At 44.9% G+C, this 22,351-nt stretch overlaps 1 protein-coding gene across 3 annotated transcripts in view; it reads right to left on the bottom strand.

The window, feature by feature from the left end:
- The window catches only part of ogdha (oxoglutarate dehydrogenase a), a 29,985-nt gene that overhangs the window by 6,922 nt on the left and 712 nt on the right, over positions 1 to 22,351 (bottom strand). The window contains exons 2-17 of one of the 3 annotated variants that reach the window (XM_041936209.1): positions 21,002 to 21,391; positions 16,700 to 16,876; positions 13,650 to 13,752; positions 10,998 to 11,042; positions 7,702 to 7,746; positions 5,305 to 5,420; positions 4,277 to 4,431; positions 4,037 to 4,183; positions 3,857 to 3,947; positions 3,026 to 3,205; positions 2,753 to 2,881; positions 2,484 to 2,663; positions 2,252 to 2,404; positions 1,796 to 1,898; positions 1,519 to 1,647; positions 1 to 131 (exon numbers count right to left, since the gene is read on the bottom strand). The exon at positions 1 to 131 is cut by the window's left edge and continues 20 nt beyond it. In XM_041936209.1, the coding sequence (XP_041792143.1) occupies positions 1 to 131; positions 1,519 to 1,647; positions 1,796 to 1,898; positions 2,252 to 2,404; positions 2,484 to 2,663; positions 2,753 to 2,881; positions 3,026 to 3,205; positions 3,857 to 3,947; positions 4,037 to 4,183; positions 4,277 to 4,431; positions 5,305 to 5,420; positions 7,702 to 7,746; positions 10,998 to 11,042; positions 13,650 to 13,752; positions 16,700 to 16,876; positions 21,002 to 21,241 (2,124 nt within the window). In that variant the 5' untranslated portion in view covers positions 21,242 to 21,391. The remainder of the gene's footprint in view (positions 132 to 1,518; positions 1,648 to 1,795; positions 1,899 to 2,251; positions 2,405 to 2,483; positions 2,664 to 2,752; positions 2,882 to 3,025; positions 3,206 to 3,856; positions 3,948 to 4,036; positions 4,184 to 4,276; positions 4,432 to 5,304; positions 5,421 to 7,701; positions 7,747 to 10,997; positions 11,043 to 13,649; positions 13,753 to 16,699; positions 16,877 to 21,001; positions 21,392 to 22,351) is intronic. The other 2 variants (XM_041936207.1, XM_041936208.1) reach the window with 2 other exon arrangements.

Genomic DNA, 22,351 nt, shown 5'->3' with positions numbered 1-22,351 from the left:
GTCCTGTCCCGACAGCCTGATGTGGATTCCCTCCTTCAGCAGCGATCCGAAGGCCATGTACTCTCCCAGAGCCCAGTCCACCGTCCGGTTCCGAACCATCTCAGCTCGGCCCTTCAGGATACGACTCAGACCTGAAACGAGGACGTGCTCACTGAGAACCTGAACGCAGTCCTGACGCCTCGTTCGTCACCGCTGGTGAACTGTTGTTCATGAGTTATCAGGAGAAAACACAACTGTCCCCTTTCCACCATGTCTGAGGTTTATACTTGGTGCCACTGGATAAATACAGCACCAGTCAAAGGTCTGGACACACCTCCTCATCCATGGTTTTTATTAAGATTACCGTATTTTCCGCACTATAAGGCGCACCGGATTATAATGAACGGCCTATTTTAAAACTTTTTTTCATATATAGGGCGCACCGCATTATAAGGCGCATAGAAAGAAACTACCGTACTGTGGTGTCCGTTAGGCATCCACTAGATCAGGGGTCGGCAACCCGCGGCTCTTTCATCCCTCTGATGCGGCTCCTGAAAATAATTAATGAGCCTTTATTTAAAATCTATTTTATTTTACTTTGTTCGTTTGAAACAAACATCGCGCGCTCACAGATGACAGCTGATCCTGTGTAAAGATGCAGGTGACTGCGCACAGCGCTGATGTGCAGACGCTGTGCGCTGAGGTTCAGGAGCAGAAATCACATTAACCACGTTTGATTCATATTTTAATTGGCTATTATTTAGCACATATTCATATTTTGTCACTGTTCAGTGAAACAGTCATTTTATTATTCAGGTTGACGGCTGACTGCACGCAGCGAGTGGAACGCCCTTTACACTTTTACCGCTGTTACTTCGGCCACGCCCCCTGACTACAATAGCCATAATTAACCAATATTGATCCATGTAAAAGGCGCATCGGATCATAAGGTGCACTGTCTGTTTTTGAGAAAATTAAAGGCTTTTAGGTGCGCCTTATAGTCCAGAAAATACTGTAATACTGAATTCACCTAAACTACGAAAGAACACAGAACAGGCTGTTCGCAGTCACGTGGCGCTGAATTCAGACAGAGGGCAGGAAGTCAAAACTGCGACGGACGAGATGGAGGAAAGTTTAGATTGAATTATGAAAAAAGGTCAGGACTTATGTTGGACTGTTACTGAAGCAGCAGATAGAACAACTACCTGCTCATTCAGACATGTTCTCCTCTAGAACCAAATGAAAACATACAGAAGTACCAACAACGACCACGGTGCTCCGGGATGAACCGAGGGACAAACGTTCGGCGCAGCGGTGCTCACTGCTGACTGTCGACCAAGCAAAGGTTCGCTGAAACGCCACCAACGAAACAACGAGCGAAACAAGACAGGGTGCGTTCTTTACGTTCACCTGAACATCTGAAACTGTTCACGGACGTTTAACGAGCGTTAGCCACGCTGCTTGTTACTTTAAATCTTCTGCTGTTTTTCGGTCAGTTTCTTGCATTCTTCACCCTGATGTCTGTAAAATGTTTCAGACCTCCGTGGATGGTGAAGTCCTCCACGGGGACGGAGGAGGCCACTTGTCCGATGTGGTTCAGGTTCTCTTCGGTCAGACCGGTAGAGGGGCAGCTCATGGACTTTGGCTGTCCGTCCAGAGTGAAAAAACCTGGAGACAAGAAGAACGACACTTCAGCGACCTGGCAGAGAACCAGGAACACAGCCTGATTCAGACACTGATCCAGAACCTGACCCAGCAAACCCTGCCACGGAGCAGCAGGTAACCACAGAAACACATCCATCATGTCCTCCCTCACCAGGCCATGGGGAGTCCAACCAGTGCTTGATGTGGAGGATCTTCTCATCTTTAGAGCGAGCGTGCGCCTCCTCACAGATCTTATCATATTTGGCAATTTCTTCCTGCAGAGACAAACATAAAAGAGAAACTTCAGCCTTCACATACAGATTTTATTTTTATAATCAGACTGGATGAACAAAACTGTCTCTGAACGTTCTGACTGCGCCACACAAACGGCTCGTTTCCACCACAGGGACTCAGGGTGGAATCTCAAACACACAGCTTTGAACCATGCAGTGTCGTCTTTAAAACTCTGTTCAGGTTTTCATCAGTTCTTCCTGCAGTAAAACCAACAGCTGAAAACAACGAGCTCCTGCTCCTCCTCAGAAATGTGCCAGACTGCATCCTGGGAAACGCAGGAAATCTTTAACTGAGAGGAAGAAGACGGGTGTGTGTTGTTTTGGTGTGTTTTTACCTCGTACTCCTGCCTGCTCACTGCTCCCTCGGCGATCAGTTTCTCTGCGTACTTCTGCAGAACCGGCTTCTGCTTCTTGATCTGTTTGTACATCAGCGGCTGAGTGAACATCGGCTCGTCCATCTCGTTGTGACCCATCCGACGGTAACACACCTGCACACACAGCACATAAGCATACGACTCGCAGAGACTTTCGGTAACGGCGACAGAGGAACGCTCAGCGCGCACTGACCAAGTCGACCACCACGTCTTTGTGGAACGTGGCCCTCCACTCGGCAGCCACCTTGCAGACGTAGATGACGGCCTCCGGGTCGTCGGCGTTGACGTGGAAGATGGGAGCGTTGACGACTCGGGCCACGTCGGTCGGATACGGCGACGAGCGAGCCACGCGGGGATCCGTGGTGAAACCGATCTGGAGACACGACGTCAGAGAGGTCAGAGCTCAGTCGTCTGTCCGACCGTTTATCACGAGTTCGCTTCCTGTCGGCCTGCGTTTCATACCTGGTTGTTGACGACGACGTGCACCGTGCCATGCGTGGTGTAGGACGGCAGGTCAGACAGGTGGAAGGTTTCATACACGATACCCTGTCCTGCAAATGCTGCGTCTCCATGGAGCAGGATGGACATCACCTGAAAACAGACAGAGAGAGAGACAGACAGAGAGACAGACAGAGAGACAGACAGGTTTCTGATGATTTGCTGTAAGTGTAGTAAGTGAATATTTCAGAGCATCTCTGGCGGCGACACTTCGGTGTATCTTCATCTCAGTCTCACCCTCTTGCCATCATTGTCTCCACAGTAGAACTGCTCAGCCTTGGTCTTTCCCTGCACCACGGGGTCCACGGCCTCCAGGTGAGAGGGGTTCGCCACCAGAGACAGGGTGATGTTCCTGTCGGTCACGCGGTTGATACGGCGATGGTACATTCCCAGATGGTACTTCACATCGCCGGAGCCCTGAGGAGGAAACCGCAGCAGAGGCCGGTCAGCCTGTTTAACTCGTGATGAAAGAAACGTACGGAGGACGACATGGGTCTGATGTTCTCCTTCTAGAGCCCCTCTGGTGGCCACAGGGACCAGAACTACTGCGTCCATGTTACACCTTGGTCATGTTGTCAGTCAGTTCCTTCATACAAAAAGACTCAGTGACTGAAGAAGAGGCAGGACGGCAGTAACTGTGGACTGAGCTGTTAACAGAACACTGTTGACAGCAAAAACATCAAAATTACTCTTTACAAAAATAAATCAGATAATCATTTCTGTTCAGGTTCTGATGTGTTCGGGACAGTTTACTGGATAAACACCAGCTAGTCAACAGGTGGACAAAGAAGAAGAAACAGAGACTCAAACGATTTCTCTGCTGACATTTACTGTCAGGAGAATAAAACCCTCTGAGTAACAACGATGAAACACAGTAAACACAGTAAATCTGTGAGGTCAGCTGGTTATGCTGTGACTCTCTTGTGGCTAATGTTGCTAACTAATGAGCAGGACTAACTTATTTCGGTAGTGAATTATAATGTGAGTAATGTGATGATTTCCTTTGATTTGTCAGGTATTAAATGCACCCGCAGACCTCGTCAGCAGTCCTGCATGCAGGTACAGTACCTCATCAGCTGCTTCCAGTTTGGAGTCAAACTGACAGAAAATCTGTTCCAGTTCTTTTCGGATCACGTTGGCCAGAACGTTCAGACGACCCCTGAAAGAAGGTGTGCAAACAATGAGGGAGGGGGGGATACAAACTGTGTGTGTGTGTGTGTGTGTGTGTGTGTGTGTGTGGTGTGTTACCTGTGAGGCATGCCCATGATGACGCCCTCCACGCCGTTCTCAGAGGATTTATCGATGATGGTTTTCAGAGCCGGGATCAGAGACTCACAGCCCTCCAGACCAAAACGTTTCTCTGCAGACCACTTCTTCTGCAGGAACTCCTCAAACCTACACACACACGCACAAATGAGACTCCTCTCACACTTCGTCCTCCACCTGAGACGCTGACGGAGGCTGACGGGGGCACGTCGTGCTGCTCACCTGGTGGAGCGGACCATACGGGCCAGCAGCGTCCTCTTCTCCTCCAGAGTGAACTGCATCACTCCCGGAGTCTCAAACTTCTGCCGGATCCACTGACACTGCTCCAGGTCGTTGATGAACATGAACTCCACGCCGATGTGCTGACAGTACGACATCTGAGCGACAGACACGGCACAGCTGAGTCCTCCGAGCATCACCGTCCACTCAGCTGACACTTTCATCCAAAGGGACTTACATGACTCGCACTCAGTCACACGGCTTCAACCCAAAAACTGCAGGAATCACTGAGGTACGTTTAGAACAGTAAGAGACGGAGAACGAGACGCATCTTCTACCTAAACGTCTACACTCTGACTCCAGCTAGATATTAAAAAATCCAGCCATGTTCACTTCCTTTGACTTTTAAACTGGAACAAAGTGATGCTGACACAAGGAAACATGGTCAAACTGCTTGTTTGGTGGCTTCAAGGAAAATAAATCTCGTGTTGGGCCCCCTACTGACCCCCAAAGCTTCATTATATGCCCAGAGACCCAGAAATCAACATGTACCTCTATGCTGGAATAACACTACCTGGTCCTGTGTTTTCTCTGTCAGTTCGTGGCAGCACATAAAACAGCTGAGGTCACACAGGTGATATGGTCATTAAAATGTTTTTCTAAAAGATTAGCAATTAATCAAATTACCAAAAACCTAATTAACCCAGCAAATGAGGAGCTGCTGGGGCCCCGGGCAGTCGTCCACTTTGTCCTGCATCAAAGGGGACTTTTCTGTTAACCAGCTGTCCCACCCACTGTCCCAGTGAGGCTTTCATATGACCCGATTGATCTATCTGACTGTCAATCAACATATCAGTAGCTCTCGTCATGCTGAACAAAATGCACCGTCACACTTGACATTAACGTCTCTTTGTATGTTGTTCCAGTGGTTTGAGCAACACGCAAGCATCACAGCTCTCTCTGTTGGGAAATGAGGCTGCACAGATGCTTTCATGAACTCTTCGCCTTCTGACCCAAGTGTCTGTGTTTACCTCCAGTCGGCGTATGATCTCTTTCAGCGGCAGGGCGCTCTCAGAGCCTCCGATGAAGGTGGTGGTGGGCAGCCGGAACACCTTGTCCAGGTCTGACTCATCCAGACCGTAGAAGCCTACATGTCCCATGATGCACCACAGGACAGGAGGGGAGTGGAGGGAGGAGGAGGGGAGGGGTTTCAGGGAGAAAACAGAGGGAAGGCGGTAAGAAAAGGTTGAAGGACGCAGGAAGCGGACAGACACACAGGCGGGCCGCAGACAATTGAAAACATGCACATATGAGTTAGCAACGCATGAATGAATGAGCATCATAAACACAACACGGAGAACATGCAGGACATTTCCTCAAAGACAGACAGACAGAAGATGAACAGAGGACAAAGAAGAGAGGAGTGAAGTGAGCAGGAGGCAGGAAGCAGGAGGAGTGAGGAGCAGCGGTGGGGGTGCAAAACAGTAAAAACAAAAAGGTAAGAAGAGACATCGTTAGTGAGCCAATCAGCAGCTTCATCATACATCACAGCAGACATGACAGAGCTCAGATCAGTCTGGTGATAATCAATATTTCATGAACATGTAACTGCTGAAGACCTGCTTCCCTCAGACCTGCACAGCCGGGTTTAATGAAAGGCAGCGGTCGTCCCATGGCGGAAGGTCCTCGTCCACTAATATCTTCTGAATCGTTTGAGATGTTTTGACTCGAGTCTCAGTGGGATCACAGAACTGTGGGAATTCAGAGGAGAATATTTCTCCTGTTCCGCTCTACAGCGAAACCGTCACTTCCAATCAATCAATCAGAATCTGTCTGTGGAGGTTCAGTGTGTCTGGGGCCAAACGTAGAGGTTTCAGATACGGTTCACTCAGCTGCTCCTTCCACTGGAAATCATGGCTTTGCTCTGTGTAATCTGTTTGGCTGCAGATCTATTCAGCTCTTATCTTTAATCGGCACTTTAGAAAGGTGGTGATAATGTTTCCAGTTATCTCAAACAGTCAACACACAAGGAAACAACATGTTTCTACTGAGAATAAGATGAGACTGAAACCCACAGAAGCTCTTTTTGGGTTTTGTATAGTTGTTTTTTTGGGCAGGAAACGTCACAGTATGAATCACAAGATATTTTAGAGGTGTATAACTCTGTTGTCCAGACTTTTTACAGACTGTGGAGAACAGAGACTCAGAGGAGGCTCGACTGAGCAGGTTTAACATGTCCTGCCCCAGTTTGACCCTCGACCCTGTGTGGATGCTGAGGAGTGGGTCTGGATGGCAGCAGTGCAGAGACACACTGAGAATCAACACACACACACACACACACACACACACACACACACACACACACACACACACACACACACACACACACACACAGTGTTTTTAAGGTAATTTTATTTAAAAAAAACTTTTCCTCTCGTGTTGCCTGAGGACTCAGGTCTAATAACTGTGTCATTGTTTGTTTGTTCCTCTGGTTAGTCAGCACTTTTTAAGTAACAAGAGAAATTTCAAAGACATGAAACATCTTGAAAAACAACACTCAAGGTGTTTATGTCAAAAGTGTGATGTGATGTCTGTTAATTAAGTTTTAGGAGGAATCATGTTCTCTGGACTGATGTCATCCAGACCTGCATCATCAATGTGCATTTATGAGACCACCTGACCATCAGCACCGCTCGCCTGGAGGACCAGGCAGAGGGTGAAGTGTCGACCACCTGAGAGGAAGGAGGAGACTGGGAGTCTCCTGGTTTAGAGCGTGTTCAACAAAAATAACAAAGCTCCACTTCACCACAGTTAGAGAAGCAGTCATGTGCTCATGGCAGCAGGGATGGCTGAGCGGGAACATGAGTGATATGTTGGGGGGGGGTTAAAGACATTTAATCAGTTATTTTGCAACTTCAAACCGATTATGTAACAGTTAGGAAGGGACATGTTATGAGGGAGAGGAGAGAGATGGAGAGAGAGAAAGCAGAAGGATGGGTTTTTGTCACAAAGCAGCGATGTTGTCGTCTCTGACCTCAAATCATATGAATCAGACGCATGGAAACAATCCTGCGGTGTCCTTAAATCCAACCACACAACGGCCAGAAATGTTTCCTGCTGCACTCATCAAACAGAAAACACTCAACTTGCCAATCAGAGGGCTGAGCCGAGCAGACCGACAGCTGATCCAGCCAATCAGAAAGCTGACACGGTCAGCGAGGAGGGAACACCACAGTCACAAACCAACCACACAACCCACAGCCAAGCTGGCTAATCAAGAAGCAGAGTCTCCACAGACAGCAGGCGGACTGTCCTCGCCTCCTCCTCCTCCTCTTCAGAGGGGGAAGACAGCGAGGAAGACACATCGCAGCCGAGGCCTTTTCACAAGCAGCTCCGCAGACACACACAGCAGCTGACAGGTTGTTTACCGCTCTGTCTGCAGCCGACACTAAACTGTGAGTGGCAGTCTGACTCTGAAACACACAGTCACAACATGTACTCACTGCACCGCCACATGTTCAGATCACAGCTGCAGGGCTCAGTGCCGCCACATTTCTATCACTACTCCCCAGAAAAAAGGTTTGTGTTAGAGCCTTACAGCTTGGAGACACTGAAGGATCCAACATGTCAGCAGACACGCTGGCTCCATGTGAACCGCTCCGCTATGGTCTGAAGACAGTTCAGCCTCTGTGGTTCCAGGTGATCACACCTCTGCAACAACACTTCCTTTTCTATGTGAACGTCATTGTAACAGTCTGTTTTTTGTTGTTTTGTTTGTTTAAAGCTAATAAAAAGTGACTAAATTTTCCTCAGATGACAACTGATGTGTTCTGCCTCTTTTCACTTTCTGCTGTTTCCTGTCATTATACACAGATTCCTGTTCATAGAGATCAGTGTTTGAAGGTCTTCACCTTCAGTCAAAGAGACCTGAACAGGTATCAATGCAGTTATCTCTGAAGGATGCATAAAATACATTTGTCCCATGTCTTTTCATGCAAATCATCCCTGAGTTTGTTTTAGTTGATGGACATTTGTTCCTTAATTGTCCCGTCATATTTATTAACTCACAGGGCTACAAGTAACTGGAAGTGTTTCAAATCAGATATCTGGTGAGTGCAGACGAGGCCTCAGACAGACTCGTCAGCAGTAAAACTCAATGGCTGCTTCTATCAACATTAATATTATCCACTTCATTGCTTTGTACATCTTGTATTTTGAGCCACTGTGTTGCATATTCTTAAATATTAGCATGCTAATGTTTTTACATGCTATAACTTTAATGTCTGAGCATGTTTAACATGTCCTAAAAGGGCCACCGTACACAGTATAAACGCTGTGAGTCAGCTGGCAGACGAGCTGTCTCTCCACTTTTCATCCAAACAATAATGACGTTTAGTATTTGTTTTTTATCTGAAGTATCTCAACTGAGTTCCTGTGTGAAATAAAAAAGTATAAAAACAGAACAAACAGAGAGCATCAAGCTTTAGAACTACACAACAAGCCTGAGCTGATCTCAGGCCAACAGCCAGGATGTTGAGCGCTGTGAGACTTGTGTTGCATCAAAGAAGACATTAACGCTTCTGCAGGAGACTAACTGCACAGAAATCACTGTTCACTGTCAGGCTACAGCTGAAGAGGAGGCCAAAACATGGGAGTAAAGCAGAAAACAGAGAGGAAGAGCTGAGAGGAGATCACAAAGAGAGGAGAGGAGAAAGAAAGCCAGACAAGAAGAGACAAAACCAGCTCCAGTTCAGAGCAGCTCTCAGACCTGCACCACCTGAAACATCCTACGAGCTAACACCGCTAAATCCCACAGGCTGAACGGCTTCTGTCAGTGAGTCACCTGGTTTCATTACTATTTATGTCATTTAATGCTTTTTTAAATGCTTTCTTTCACTTTATTTCCACTTAAAATGAGAAGAAGTTCATCACTGTGAGACACTAACAGGAACATTTCAGCCAGTGTTACAGGTCAAACCTACAGCGCGACATGAGCAGATGATTTTTAAACCACAGCCACAACTGACTAAAACGTGACGACGAGACAAAAACGACGTTTTTCAGTCGCTGAAGAGCTGATAAAACTAATTACAGAGATAACATAGCTCAACTGCCTCTTGTTCACGATGTTGGAGGAAACCTTTATCATTATAACTACTTCCTCTTGATTTTAAACTTTAGATTTGTGTGTTTCTTCTTTTACATATAGAGAATTAATATTAACATATATAACATATATAATATTTTATACATATATAACGTCTTTTAGAAAGTGCTGTATAAATAAAGTCTGCTTGTTTTAATCAGATGAAGAAAGTAAAAATGTTTCTTAAAAGAAGACTGAGAATCAGGAGGTGCCAGCTGATGTTATGGTCTTATGATATTTGTTTCCAGAAATCACTCTGTTATTATTGATTAGCGAACAGTATTATAAAAAGCTTCACTCCTTCTCTCCTTCTCTAACCTTCAATTCTTCTTCATTAATAATAATCAAATGCTGCAGGTTTATTCAGGGGAAGAACTGAATGCCTCCAGACCTGGAAAAAGTTAGAAATGTCTACACTTCAATCATTTTGTGGCCACAGTTAATAATAATCTTCTGATGTCAGGCCGTAGGCTCCACATGAACTCGCAGATATCATCTATCAGGGATTTTACAGGCTACTCGACTGTTTACTGCATGGAGCAGGGTGCTAGCAGCAGCTAGAAGCTAACAGAGCTAACTACACCCACCAGGACACACAGGAGACTTCCAGAGGTCAGAGAGACCGAGGCACCAGCTGCTTCACACACGACACCACAGCAGACACCCTCCATTCAGCTGCATGTTATCATCAAACGAGTCTCTGAAGTTCCTCTGAATGTTTCCTGTGTGTTCAGGTCTTACAGGGAAATTTCACTCTGGTTCAATGTCTGCTATCGCCACATAATCTTTCTGCAGGAGTAAACACAGCGAGTCTGTAAACATCAGCTGTCAGGACAACACACATGTTGATCAAACCGGTTTTAAAATCAACAAAAGTTAGCATCTGATTCTCTTTACATGTATTAACATTGTGATGATGACTGAGGGCAACACATTTCCCCTTTTCTACCTGCAGAAACAAGTTCTCAGTTGACTTGATACTGACTCTGTTTACATTAGTATCCTAGTTTTGATCATATTCAGCATTTAATTTTTGGAAAGAACATGCAGAAGCCTGGTTATCCATTTCTGTGAATACAGGACTCCATCGTTGTTCAGCAATGGTGCAGGTGTGACTTCAGCTCCTTCACACAGTCAATCTGTCTTCCTGCACCAAGTCAAACTAATATTTCTATCCCTGCATATTTGTATACTCAAAAGATTAAGACTACTCTATTTTTTACGTTCATATCTTTGTCATTATTTTAATGACGAGCTGTGCTTTTAATGTGAAAAGCCAGTTTAGCAGTGTTGACTGAGTTTGCCCCGTGTCACCAGAACTCCTGTAGAAACACGTTTGATAAAAGCAAAGACACTGAACCAAATGAAATGTAAATTTCTAATCCCGCCCTCCAGTGCAGCGACCTTTACGGGGGCTCAGGATGTCAGAAACAGAGCCACGGGATGCGGTTTTGACATCCTGGACTTCCTGTAGACGTCGCGTGCAAAGTACTGCAGAAAGAAAAACACTCCACTAAGGATGAACTACTGGCTTCACAGCGCTGCACAGTGACACACCAGCATTGTCGTTTCTCGTACCTCCTACCGTTAGGATTCTCAGCCTCTCCTTGAACACAGCCACGTCTGGGAGGGTCGCCAGCAGGGGGCAGCAAAGGGAGAGACACCCGGAAACCATTAGTGACCTACCATCTCCTTAAACCTGACATCCACGGCCATTTTATACCACCGCCGACAACCGTCTACAGCTAAATCACACAGCACAACACCAGCCCAGCGTCTCAACATCTCCATCACCTTTTATTCACTGTAAGAGTCCAGAGGTTTGGTTTAGACAAGTCCTGATTTCAGAGTAAAGTGGTGGAGAAATAGAGATGCGGTTAACACCATGCTGAGGTTAAAGTCCTCAATATAGAAGCCACACCACAACCACCCCACACTGAGGGTTTCCCCAAACATGAAGCCATTCAGCACAGGTCACCTTCACTGCAGCAGGGACGGGACTAATTCCTGAGGAGTCGCTGGAAAGCAGCAGTCTGCTTTCACTACAAACACTTTGAACACACCAGAGAGCCTGCTCTCAGAAAGCTGCCTCACATTCTGTCTGCAACACCATCAGCTCGACAACGATTAAATTACTGTGACGGTCCTGTGAAACGATGGTGGATAGACTCACGTTGTATTTTGCGTGTGACGGACTGAACGGTGCCGATGTGAGATGGCGAATCAGGATTTTCACTTCAGTAAAAAGCAAACAGAATCCAGTTTGGTGATGCTAAAGCTAATCCGCGGTTACTGGCGGCCTGAGTCCAGATCCCAAAAACAGAGACAAACTATGCCCTGATGCTTTTACATAAGAAAAAATAAAAAGGTTGTGTTTCTGTCTGTAAACTAAACTGAGTTAACAGAAAATCCACATGAACTGTTCCTTCAGTTGGTCTGGTTTTAGAGCTTTGAAAGGCTGCAAACGTCTGACTTTTCAGCAAGTAAAACAAAAAGCGATAAAAATAGAAAATAACAATAAATAACCAATCAGAGCGCTCTACACCACAGCTTCTGAGCTGACCTCGAGGGGAAGGAGACTGTTGATTGGTTAGAGCTGCCTGCTTCCAAAACATGAAACTAACAAACCCGAACACTGTCAGACTAAATGATCACAGCTCAGTCTGATAATGAGGCTGGCAGGTAACTAGCCACGGGTTAAATGAACTACAAACACACTTTAAAATACACAGAAGGATTTAAACTCATTGATCCTTTTTGCTGGAATATTATTGTCCTGAAACTAACCAGTAAACATCCATAAAACAGACTAACCAGATAATCATGGCAAAGGAATTACACAATAATCTGAAGTTTTTCTGCTTTTCTTGTCCTGATTATCACCTTTTAACCCTCAGATTTAACTTGTGACTCTGTGTGGGGGGTGTCAACACCAAGACTACGAACCACTGCGACAGACCGTCCATGTCCATCCTTCTCTGCTTTGTGTGCTTTCTTAGATAAGAACGCCTCAGTCTTGACTGTCACTGCCATATGTGTGCATGCATACGAAACTATTTAACTCATTCAACATCAAGGTTCCCATTTGAAAACAGAGGCGACGAAGGCCCGAGCTGCTCAACAGCCTCAATGTCTTTACAGCGGTCAGCCAACGGAAAGAAAACAGAAGTTTCTAATAAAACAAGCTAACAAGCTAACAGCTGGTAGCTAACAAGTAAAAGCAGAAGCCAAACAACAAAAAGCAAAACTGCTGCAGATTCCAGAGCAGCATAACCAACAGGGTTAGCATGAAGCTAACAGCCAAACACCAACTGATCCAAACACTGCTGACAGGATTATCGTGCTGGGGTCAAGTGTCCGCCAAAGGACGGCAAACTGATGTGAAATCATCTCAGAAACTCTACGTCTCTGTTCGAAGAATTGTCAAGAATGAACTTCAGCTAAGGTAAATAATAATAATCTTTCTTTAAATAATGTCTAAAGTTGTCATATTTTGTCATGTTGTTCCTCTACATCCAGGTGCAAAAGGTTAAATCCACGACACCTGAGGGCCGAATTTATTTCTGCACCTCAAATCCAATTAAGATCTTTCTAAACTAACCTATAAAACAACTTAACCCAGGTTCTGAGGACAGTTCACAGAGGCTTTAAGTCCTTCAGGGGGTCAATTCATGTCGTCAATAAAGAGAATAGTTCCACTTTAAGGTAAAATACCAATAAAGTTTCAGAAACATTCAATGTACACCAGGACGTTAATGTCCACAGAAACAGATTCAGGATTTAAATTCAGCTCAAGAGACATTTGTTGTGTACAAGAAGGTTTCAGAAACTGCTCCAGAAAGATTTTTAATTATACAAACTTGTTTGAGAGAAACATTAACAAGTCCGATTAATTTCAGAAACATTCATCATGTACGAGTCTGTTCCAGGAACAGTCGCGCTTCAGGTTTTAGAGTTCTGAAACATTCAGCGTACACAAGAACGTTCAAGAACAGTCCAGAACGACGGTTTATTGTACATGAAGGATCCAAGAAATCTTCCTCATGTATAATAAAGTTTCAGCTGAAGACAAGCTCACAGAAACATTCCCAGGACAAGAATCTCTGACACACTGCCCCCCGACCACTGGCACATTCAGACAGAGCCGGGCTGCAAGGCAGGCCAGGACAGAACAGGGGGAAAGGGAAGTAAGAGATGTTCTGATTGCTTTCTAAGGGTTTAGCTCCTCACCCAGCTTGTCGGAGGAGGTGATAATGTCAGTGGGGACGCACGAGTCCAGATCGGCGTCCATGATGCCGAGAGGGTCCAACTGGGCCACATGGTGCCCTCGGATCTACAGGGAGTGACAACAGCACAGAGCCCACCCAGGACAGGAGGCGGAGGAGGAGGGGATGGAGGTGGAGGAGTGAGGAGGAAGAGGACAGGACGGAACGAAATGAAGGAGAGGGCGAAGAGGAAGAGGAGGCAACGATGAGGAGGAAACAAGATGCAACGTAAGAGCCGAAACAGAGAGGCGGGAGGATGTGAAGAGCCAAGTGGATGAGAAGCAGGATGGGGGGGGGGGGGTACAGAAAGGAAAGATAAAGAAAAGGAGGAAATGCCAAAAAAAAAAGAGGCAAAAAGATCAACACAACATCGAGACAGGAGGAAGAGGTGGGACAAGAGCAGGGTGAGAGTACAAAAGAGGAAAAAGACCAAAGAAAGAAAGAGGAAGGAGAGGAGAGGAGAGGAGAGGAGAGGAGAGAGAGGGAGAAGAGAGAGAGGGAGAAGAGAGGGGGGGGGTGGGGGGAAGAGCAACATTAACACCACAGGCTGGAAGCAGTTTGTTTGTTTTTTCGCTCTGGCGTTCTCACCAACATCCTGGAAGCCGGTATTGACCGGAGCATCATCAAAATTCACACAGCTGATTCCCAGAGGATCCAACTGGGCATTGTGATGCCCCATCACCTACACATACACCCAGCACAGACACAGACACAGACCTGGTTATCACAGCATTAACAGCACTGACAGGCATGCCTGACTACTGGAGGTCTTCACAGGTCCACATGACAGGGGGCCGAGTCCAGCCTGGCCAAATCCAGGTTACAGTTTATTCAGTGTGATCAGGTCCAGGTAGGTCCTGCTGGGCCTCCTGTGGATCAACTATGAACAGCTGCAGGTTTGATGACAGTCTATCCAGCAGCCGGTGTGGGACCTGTGTTTATGAACTGTGCAAACATGATCTGGCAGCCCCCAGTCCTGTTCATGAAATGAATATAAATCTGTATTTTCACTAACAGCTGAAGGACTCCTCAAGCTTCAGCTGGAACTTTTCACAACTGAAAAAAGTCATAATTAGTTAAGCACGGCCGACGAGGACGAAAAAGATAAAACTTGTGTGAGAAACTCAGCTTCTTCATTTAGAAGACTTTAACTTGTGGGGTTCAGTTTTTTCTCCTGATTAAAGCTGTGGACCGGTCTAAATCCTGAAGCATGAATCTACTGACTGCACTGTTCATTGGGCTGTGCTGGTTCTCACTTCAAGGAGCTGATGTTTCATGTCAGTTTTATCCAGTCTGATAGCCGAGACTCAGATCAGTCTCATTCAGATCAGGTTTCTGTTTGTGAAATTCAATTCACGCACACAAGTCCACAATTTTGGACCTGTGAGGACCTCCAGTAGCTCTATCAGTAGGAGGGGCTTCACAACCTTTTAGCAAGATCCCCGAAACCTTTCAATACACAGGTCTCAGGATTTCATGTACATATTTCACAGTCAAGTGAGCTCCACCGTCATTACATACAGAAATATAGACCTTCACTGCAAACCTATTCATTTTATAAACTAGTAAAAAAACATAGACATCATAAATTTCTGCTGATCACATGACTCCGTGTGGAGTCCTGAGCCCAACGTTAAGAAATATAAAAAGAATGATCAATTCAGAGAAATGATTATAAAACAAGAACAAATAATAATAATAATTAAATTTAAGAAGAACTTAAAGATCCCACCCTAACAAATAAGAGAACAAAAAAGAATTTAAAACAGTTTCATTAATGACAAAGTGTCTGTTTGATCGACTGAACTGAGGGAAAAAAAGACAAGTTAACATCACATCTTACAGCCATGGAGGATGGAACAGGGAGTCGTCAGGATCCAGAGATACGGATGAGAAAATAAAACATGCTTTTCAGGTTTTATGAGTGCATCTTTCAATAAGCAACTCACTCACCATTAGAAGAAACATCTTAAGTAACTGTTAGTAACTGTTAAATTTGAATACATTTATTCAATTTAAGTTTGTGGAAACAAAAACTTGGATTCTGGACAGAGCAACCAATGACCTTCAACTTTAGATTAAACCTGGTGAGTGGAGGCTTGTGCTGAATCAACAGCGTGTTCGACATCAGTGGTTCCCCTGTTCACTGGTGGCCCCGTAAACAAAGCAGAATGAGGTTTTTCTGCTTCCTCTTATGTCGATTTCCTGTGGAGCCTCAGACTCAGAGCTGGTAGATAGATGGATAGATAGATACTTTATTTATCTCCAAGGAGAAAGTCTGCAGAGGGAACCACTGGGCTACATCTGTAATGGTCGTTAAAAGGCTAAAACATAAAAACACATCAGTCCTTCAGTATTCCCTCTTTAAAAAGCCAGTTCACCCACAGGTAGAGTGTAAACAGGAGGCGCTAACAGGTAGCTGAGCAGACTTATGACAAACTGGAATCTGGGTTATGGTACCAGGTCTCAGTTTCTGATGAGCTGTTATTATACATACTAGCTGGAGTGTATAATCCACCTGTGTACATGCATGTACCTCAGACCGTTTAATAGTGGAAGGAGCCACCGTGACATCATTTATTGGTTTCCAGTTTGGAAATGTGGCGGTCACCATATTGGCTTTTCAGAACCAGAATTGACCACCTGGACGAGAGGGTGGAGCGGGGGCCCTATCCTGTGACTGAGAACCTGAGGACAAACCGTGGTAGCGACTTGTCGATCACAGGGCAGCCACCCCCTAAACGTATCCGGCTTTATTGTCTATTTTACTCTAAATGGGACCATCATTTACAAAATGAACATCATGCTGTACTGAAGAAGACTTCAGACCCCTGACTGAGACCATAACCTCATTAGGAAACTGAGGTAACGAACCAAGTGAGAAGTAGGATCATGTTCTCAGAAACTTACAAACAATCAGACTTTTACTTGCAACCAGTGGAGTCACCCCCTGCTGGCCATCAGATGTCAAGCAGGTTTAATGCACTTCCTGCTGCCTATGGTGTGTACAAGTACCTGATAGGCCCTGATGAGGGACTGGACAGCCAAGTGATCCTCCACCAGCTTCTCCACGTTGGGCTGAGCTCCGACCAGAGAGGAGAGCTGAGGAGCAGCCGACAGACCCAGAGGAGACTGGTAGGCAGCCCCGGGAGGAGCGCCGGCGTTAGCGTTCCTGAAAAATACATCCCACGACTGGAGGACAGGAGGAGGAAGGGAAATAATAAGAAGGAAACGTTGGGGGGGAAGAGGAGAGGGGAAAGAGAGAAGGAGACAAAATTATTTTTAATCCGCTGACAGAGGAACAGCCTGTGTGTCTTCAGCAGGTTGCCTTTATGTTCATGCATCAGTTAATTATTATCCAGTAACACAACATATAACACCACTTTATGTACATTCAGCTGATATTACCTCTGTACTTTGAATTAAATTACTTTCTGAATGCAGAACTTCTACTTTTCACACTGTGGTGTTCATACTTTGATTTTAAGTTATAATCTTTAACATTTCTGCTACATCAAACCCAAAACTGATCACTTAGTATGACTGACATTCTTCCTGTTATGGCCATTAAATGCATTTCCCCTCTGCAATAACACATCTATATATTCATGTATGGTATTATAAAAGGCTGTGAGTACTTCGTCCAGCAGCGGTAACATTTGTACTTTTTGCTGAAGGCAGCTCGTCCAGCCTCAGTTTGCTGGGAAAGTCCCGTCACTTTCTTCTGGTGAACATTGAAACTGTAGGATGAGTCAGACTGGTTTAATCAAACCCACCCAAAGACACAGTTTACAGCCACAGACTACGAGCCAACACGCCTTTCAGTGTCTCAGCAGAAATCATTTCTCAGCTGAGACATAAAGTTTTAATATTCTGTTTTCTAACAGACAAAAACTGCTCCGTACGTCTGCACGCTAATAATGAAAGCCATCATTCTTTGATAGTGAAGTCACTCCTTCCAAAACGACAGAAAAACAACCCCTGAAAAGCAACTTTCACATATACCCGTTAATTAAACCAGAAGTCTCAGGCTTCACTCTCACGCAGTGCAGAAACTGTGAATCAGATATGTTGGATCTCTGTCAGTGGAAACTCTGCTTCTACGACTCTTTTAACCAGCAGCAAACGTAGCTGTGTGACTGTCGGGCTCGTACTGTTTCTATTGTTTTAGGCCTCTTGACAGTCACATGACCCAGCAGCTCCAGTCAGTGAGCTGAAGGTGATTTTAAACCTGTGTGACACCATTCCAGCTCTAAACTGCTGACTTCAAAAGTATCTGCATTTCAACATTTGCTTTTCTATTAACTAACGTTTTTCAGGGAACTTGACAACAACTGGAGAACTCTTAGTCTGCATGCGTGCTCATTCTTTCACTTCAGACTGCTTTGAGGGTCAATACAAAGCAGGATTCACTTCACACCTGAAGCTCAGGGACGGATCAATACCAACTTCAAACTCAGAACCTGCAAGTTTGAACATTTTATGTTGCTTTACTGTTTATTCTACTGATCAGTCTGATATGGTGTTAGCATGTTCTGCGGCTAATGTGGCTAACAGCATCTATTGTGGACCAACAGGCTGGAGCAAATTAGACTTAAAAGCTCAAGTTGAAAGACACTTGAGCAACTTTCATTCACTGAATAGGCATGAAATGTGGTCGAAAGTGTTCCAGAGGTCAAAAATGATCCTCCAGTCACGTCCAGTTTTGTCTGTTTTTTAACATTTGGTCAGTTTTTGAAAGCAGCGCTGTCAGATCAGAGATGTTTTTTGGGAACTCAATGAGGGCTAGACGCAGGGAGAGGCTGGTGGACGGACGAAAAAACGAAACCACAAGACCACAGTGACTAACAGGAAGTGTCTGACTCGCTCAGTCACCACACTGCGCTCTTCTCTCCCACCTTCATGTCTCTGTGTGTCCAGCAGGGCCCACGAAAACCTGCAGAAGTCTCTTATTTATTGCTGTTAAGTGTCACAAGGATCCAATAAACTCATGAAGGGACATTACATAAAAGACATACGATTATCCAATCACAGTGTTGTGAGCGAGTTCACAGGTGTGTCAGTGTCTCTGGTGTAAGTTAATGCAGACTCATCACTTCCTGCAGCTGCTTGTGTGTCACAATGTCACACTGAACGCAGCTGACTCATGCTTTTACTGTGAAGGAGCAGGAGGAAGTCCAGGCTTAATCTGCGTCCGTTCACCTGTTTGCATCTTTGACAGCGAGCTGCCAAGAGATGAAGCGTTAAAAACAACTTTTCGAATGAACCACGATTTTCACTTCATGATCCCACATCGATTCTTCAAATCCTGAGATTGTTCTTTAAATAGCAAATATGTGCACATTTGTGCCGACAACCTGGAGCTGAGGCGGAGAGCGTTCTGATGGCAAACGGCCTGGAGCACCTTCAGATACAGATCAATACTGCACAAGTGTTCCATCAGTTAATACATTTTAGTCCAGGGTGGGTAAAGAACGCAGAGAAAATACTGTTTGTTTAGCTGCTCCCAGGTCTGTGAACAGCTTCCTCTCTTGAAGTGAGAATTGGACCGTAATGTGCAATGTAATGAAACAGAGTTTCTAAAATGACAATGAACCCTGTGTGTGTGTGTGTGTGTGTGTGTGTGTCAGACTCCATAACCTGCCCCCTGCAGTAACACTGTACCGACTGATATTAAACATTATCACTATGACGTACGATATATGTGCAGTCCTGCTGTTTAGCTCCCAGCTAGTTTGCTAAGTCGATAACAGCAGGGTCACACTGATCTTTAAATAACAACAGTGACATGTAACATGGCACGTACACACACACACACACAGACAGGATTTACCGTGTGTGTTCAACATGTAAACATTAAAGGATTCTGATTTTGCTAAATCTAATGAAGATTCTGTTTTCACTCTCTCTCTTTTAAATGCACTTGCATGTTTTGGAGTTGATCTACTTTTCTTTATAGGTATGAAATAACTTAAATAGAAATACTTTTTCAACACTACCTGCCGTGCTTTTGTTAATCGAGTAGCGAGAGGATATCATGGAAAATGTGTTCTAATCTGTAGAACACGAACTGATCTTCTTCTACACTGAGCACAAACACACACAGCATCATTTGTGAGGACAAACTTGTAACTAGCCATTAAACCTGTAGGAACTAACAACTAATACATAACTAACCCCCCCCAACATTCACCTGGTTGAGGACAGGGTTTGTAAAGAGAAGAAGAATTTAAGACTTTACTCTTCCTCGCTGGAGGCCGGCCTCCTTTGCCTTCTCATTGGACAGTTAAACAGCTCCGTCATGTCACTGAGCTTCAAGAAGCTATTATTAGTCTGGTTTACAACTCAGGTTAAAAAGTGTGGGTGAAACACCACCAGCTACCCCCCTCCAGCTGGTCAGTACGTCACCTTCCTGCAGGCACTTTTTATGATGCACTGGGATGATATTCTTACAAATTCAGAAAAACACCTTTTAAACACCTGTTAACAAATAAGCTGAGAGAAGTTCAACCTTGCAGCTAAATTCTTCTACAGATTATGACAATGGTTAGTGTTCTTGTGATTCCAGTAGTGAAACAACACTGGAGAGCTTTTTGATGAAAAACCATCCATCAATTCTACCCTTCATTAACTCTCTTAATTGCTTGAAGTATTCAATATCTCTGCAGGCAAAACAGTGTTTAGTCTCTCTGAACCACACTGACAGTTCTTCATCTCACAGTTCAGTTTTACTCCTTTCGGTTGTCTCAGACTGTCTAAGGCCTGACAATCATTATTTCTCACTGCTGCACACAGGGAAAGCGTGTTTTTAGTATGGTGAATTAGATGTTTATATGTTTGTACGTTAAATGAAAATGTAGTTAATGTACTAAATCCTCTCGAAATCCCTCTTTCTTGCATTAAAAAGAAGCTTTACAGCCGTTTTCATACGAGGTCCTGCTGTAGCCAGACAGCCACTGAGTTGTGTTTGTACTACAAATATTCACACGTGTCCAGTCAGTGTGCACGACTTTTTGCATTTACCTTCACAGACATGTACACGTAGATGACAAACTTTCTGTCACACTCATGTCACTCTCCTCGTGGTGAAACAAACACACATCCTGACATTTTGTGGTTGTGAAACCTTTTGTTTATATTTCTGAAATGCAGCTGATGCCCAAACTGACTCTTTATGGTTCTATTAGCTAACTTTTGATTATCAGAGTTAACGTTTTACATTCATTTTTGAGACGCCTTTAAGTGGACCTGTTACCCACCACTACAGACCCCCTGCATCGGGTTTCCACGCTAGCAGCGGGCTCCACTGACCCTTACCTTATGAACACTCTTCGGGTTCTCCAGCCAGGCGTAGTACATCTCCTCCACGTAGTTGGAGCTCGTCCCATTCAGGAACGGCTCAGAGGCCACAGGTGCAGTGTAACACCTGATTGGCTGAAACGTCCTTGTGCCACCTGAGGAGGTCACTGTGATTGGCCGCTGCTGGCCGACAGTCTGAGCCGCCTGCGAGGCGGTGAGCGGACGCAATCGCGCCGCACAAGTCCTTAATCGATGCATCAGCAGTCCTTAAAGTATCGCACACACAGGGTGGTGGTGGTCGATCCAACGGGCCGGACGTCCTCAACCTCAGAACAACGACGGGACGAAAACTCACTCCACGAGGTCAGTCCCAGAACAGAGAGGGATGAGTGAACCGTCCCCTGTCCTCTGAGAGAGAAGGAGACACTGTGTTAGACAGGAAAGAGGAAGAGAGTTTGTGTGTTCACGTTTCAAACACCACAAGCTGTGAACAGCAAACTCATCATCAACATGAACTTTTCACTCTTACAGTTAAAAATGTTTTCACTTGAGACAAATAGCAGCAGCCATCTCAAGCAGTAGGACTTCACTTCATTAATGTACAAAGACAACAGGTGGTGCAACAACAGACTGGAGGAACTACAGAGGGGCTTACGGTACGAACAGATCAGTGAAAGTTAGGAATAAAAAAATAACTTGAATTGTATTTTCTGTTCTGGATGTGCAGAATCTGATCATTAATCTAAGCGTCAGCCAATAGTGCAGAACTTCTGGCAAAAGTTTTATCTTACTTTGGAGAAACGTCTTATTTGGTCAGAAAAACACTTGCAGGTACACGATTAATCTTTTTATTATAATGGCCATATCCCATTGCTATAAATGTAAATTTACAGGTAAGAAACCATGCTTTATTGCCTTTCGTAAAGAGTTCAATCAACGCATTTATTCAACACTCTCTAAAACAAAAAGCAATTAAACCAACAGTTTGTACTGTAAAAAATATTTTAAGAAGATCTTTATCCCCCGAGGTTAAACTTAAGCATCACTCTTTTTTAAATTGCGTGTTCTCTTTTGAGCATGTTATGTACTTGTACACCGTTTGTCCTTTTAGAGATAAAGTGAAAAAAACGTTAAAAACACCTTTAGAAGACTTTAGTTCCAAGAACAAAAATGTTGGTTCCAGTCTGACAGACGTGAGAAATCCTCAGCTGGAGTTTCTTGGTCTGTGTTTTGACCTTGTTGGGTCTCCCTGCCTGCCTCCATTCTCCTTCCCTCACCCCGGCCTGGACGCGCCCACCATCGGCCTACCCGGCTTCTTTATTGGTGTCTGACAGAAATCCCGCCCGGAAATACGAATCAAAATCTTTC

Source organism: Chelmon rostratus, chromosome 5, assembly GCF_017976325.1.
Source record: "Chelmon rostratus isolate fCheRos1 chromosome 5, fCheRos1.pri, whole genome shotgun sequence".
In the NCBI taxonomy this organism is placed as follows: domain Eukaryota; kingdom Metazoa; phylum Chordata; class Actinopteri; order Chaetodontiformes; family Chaetodontidae; genus Chelmon; species Chelmon rostratus.
Note: the sequence above shows the minus strand (reverse complement) of the source record. Positions and strands in the feature narration are given on the sequence as shown.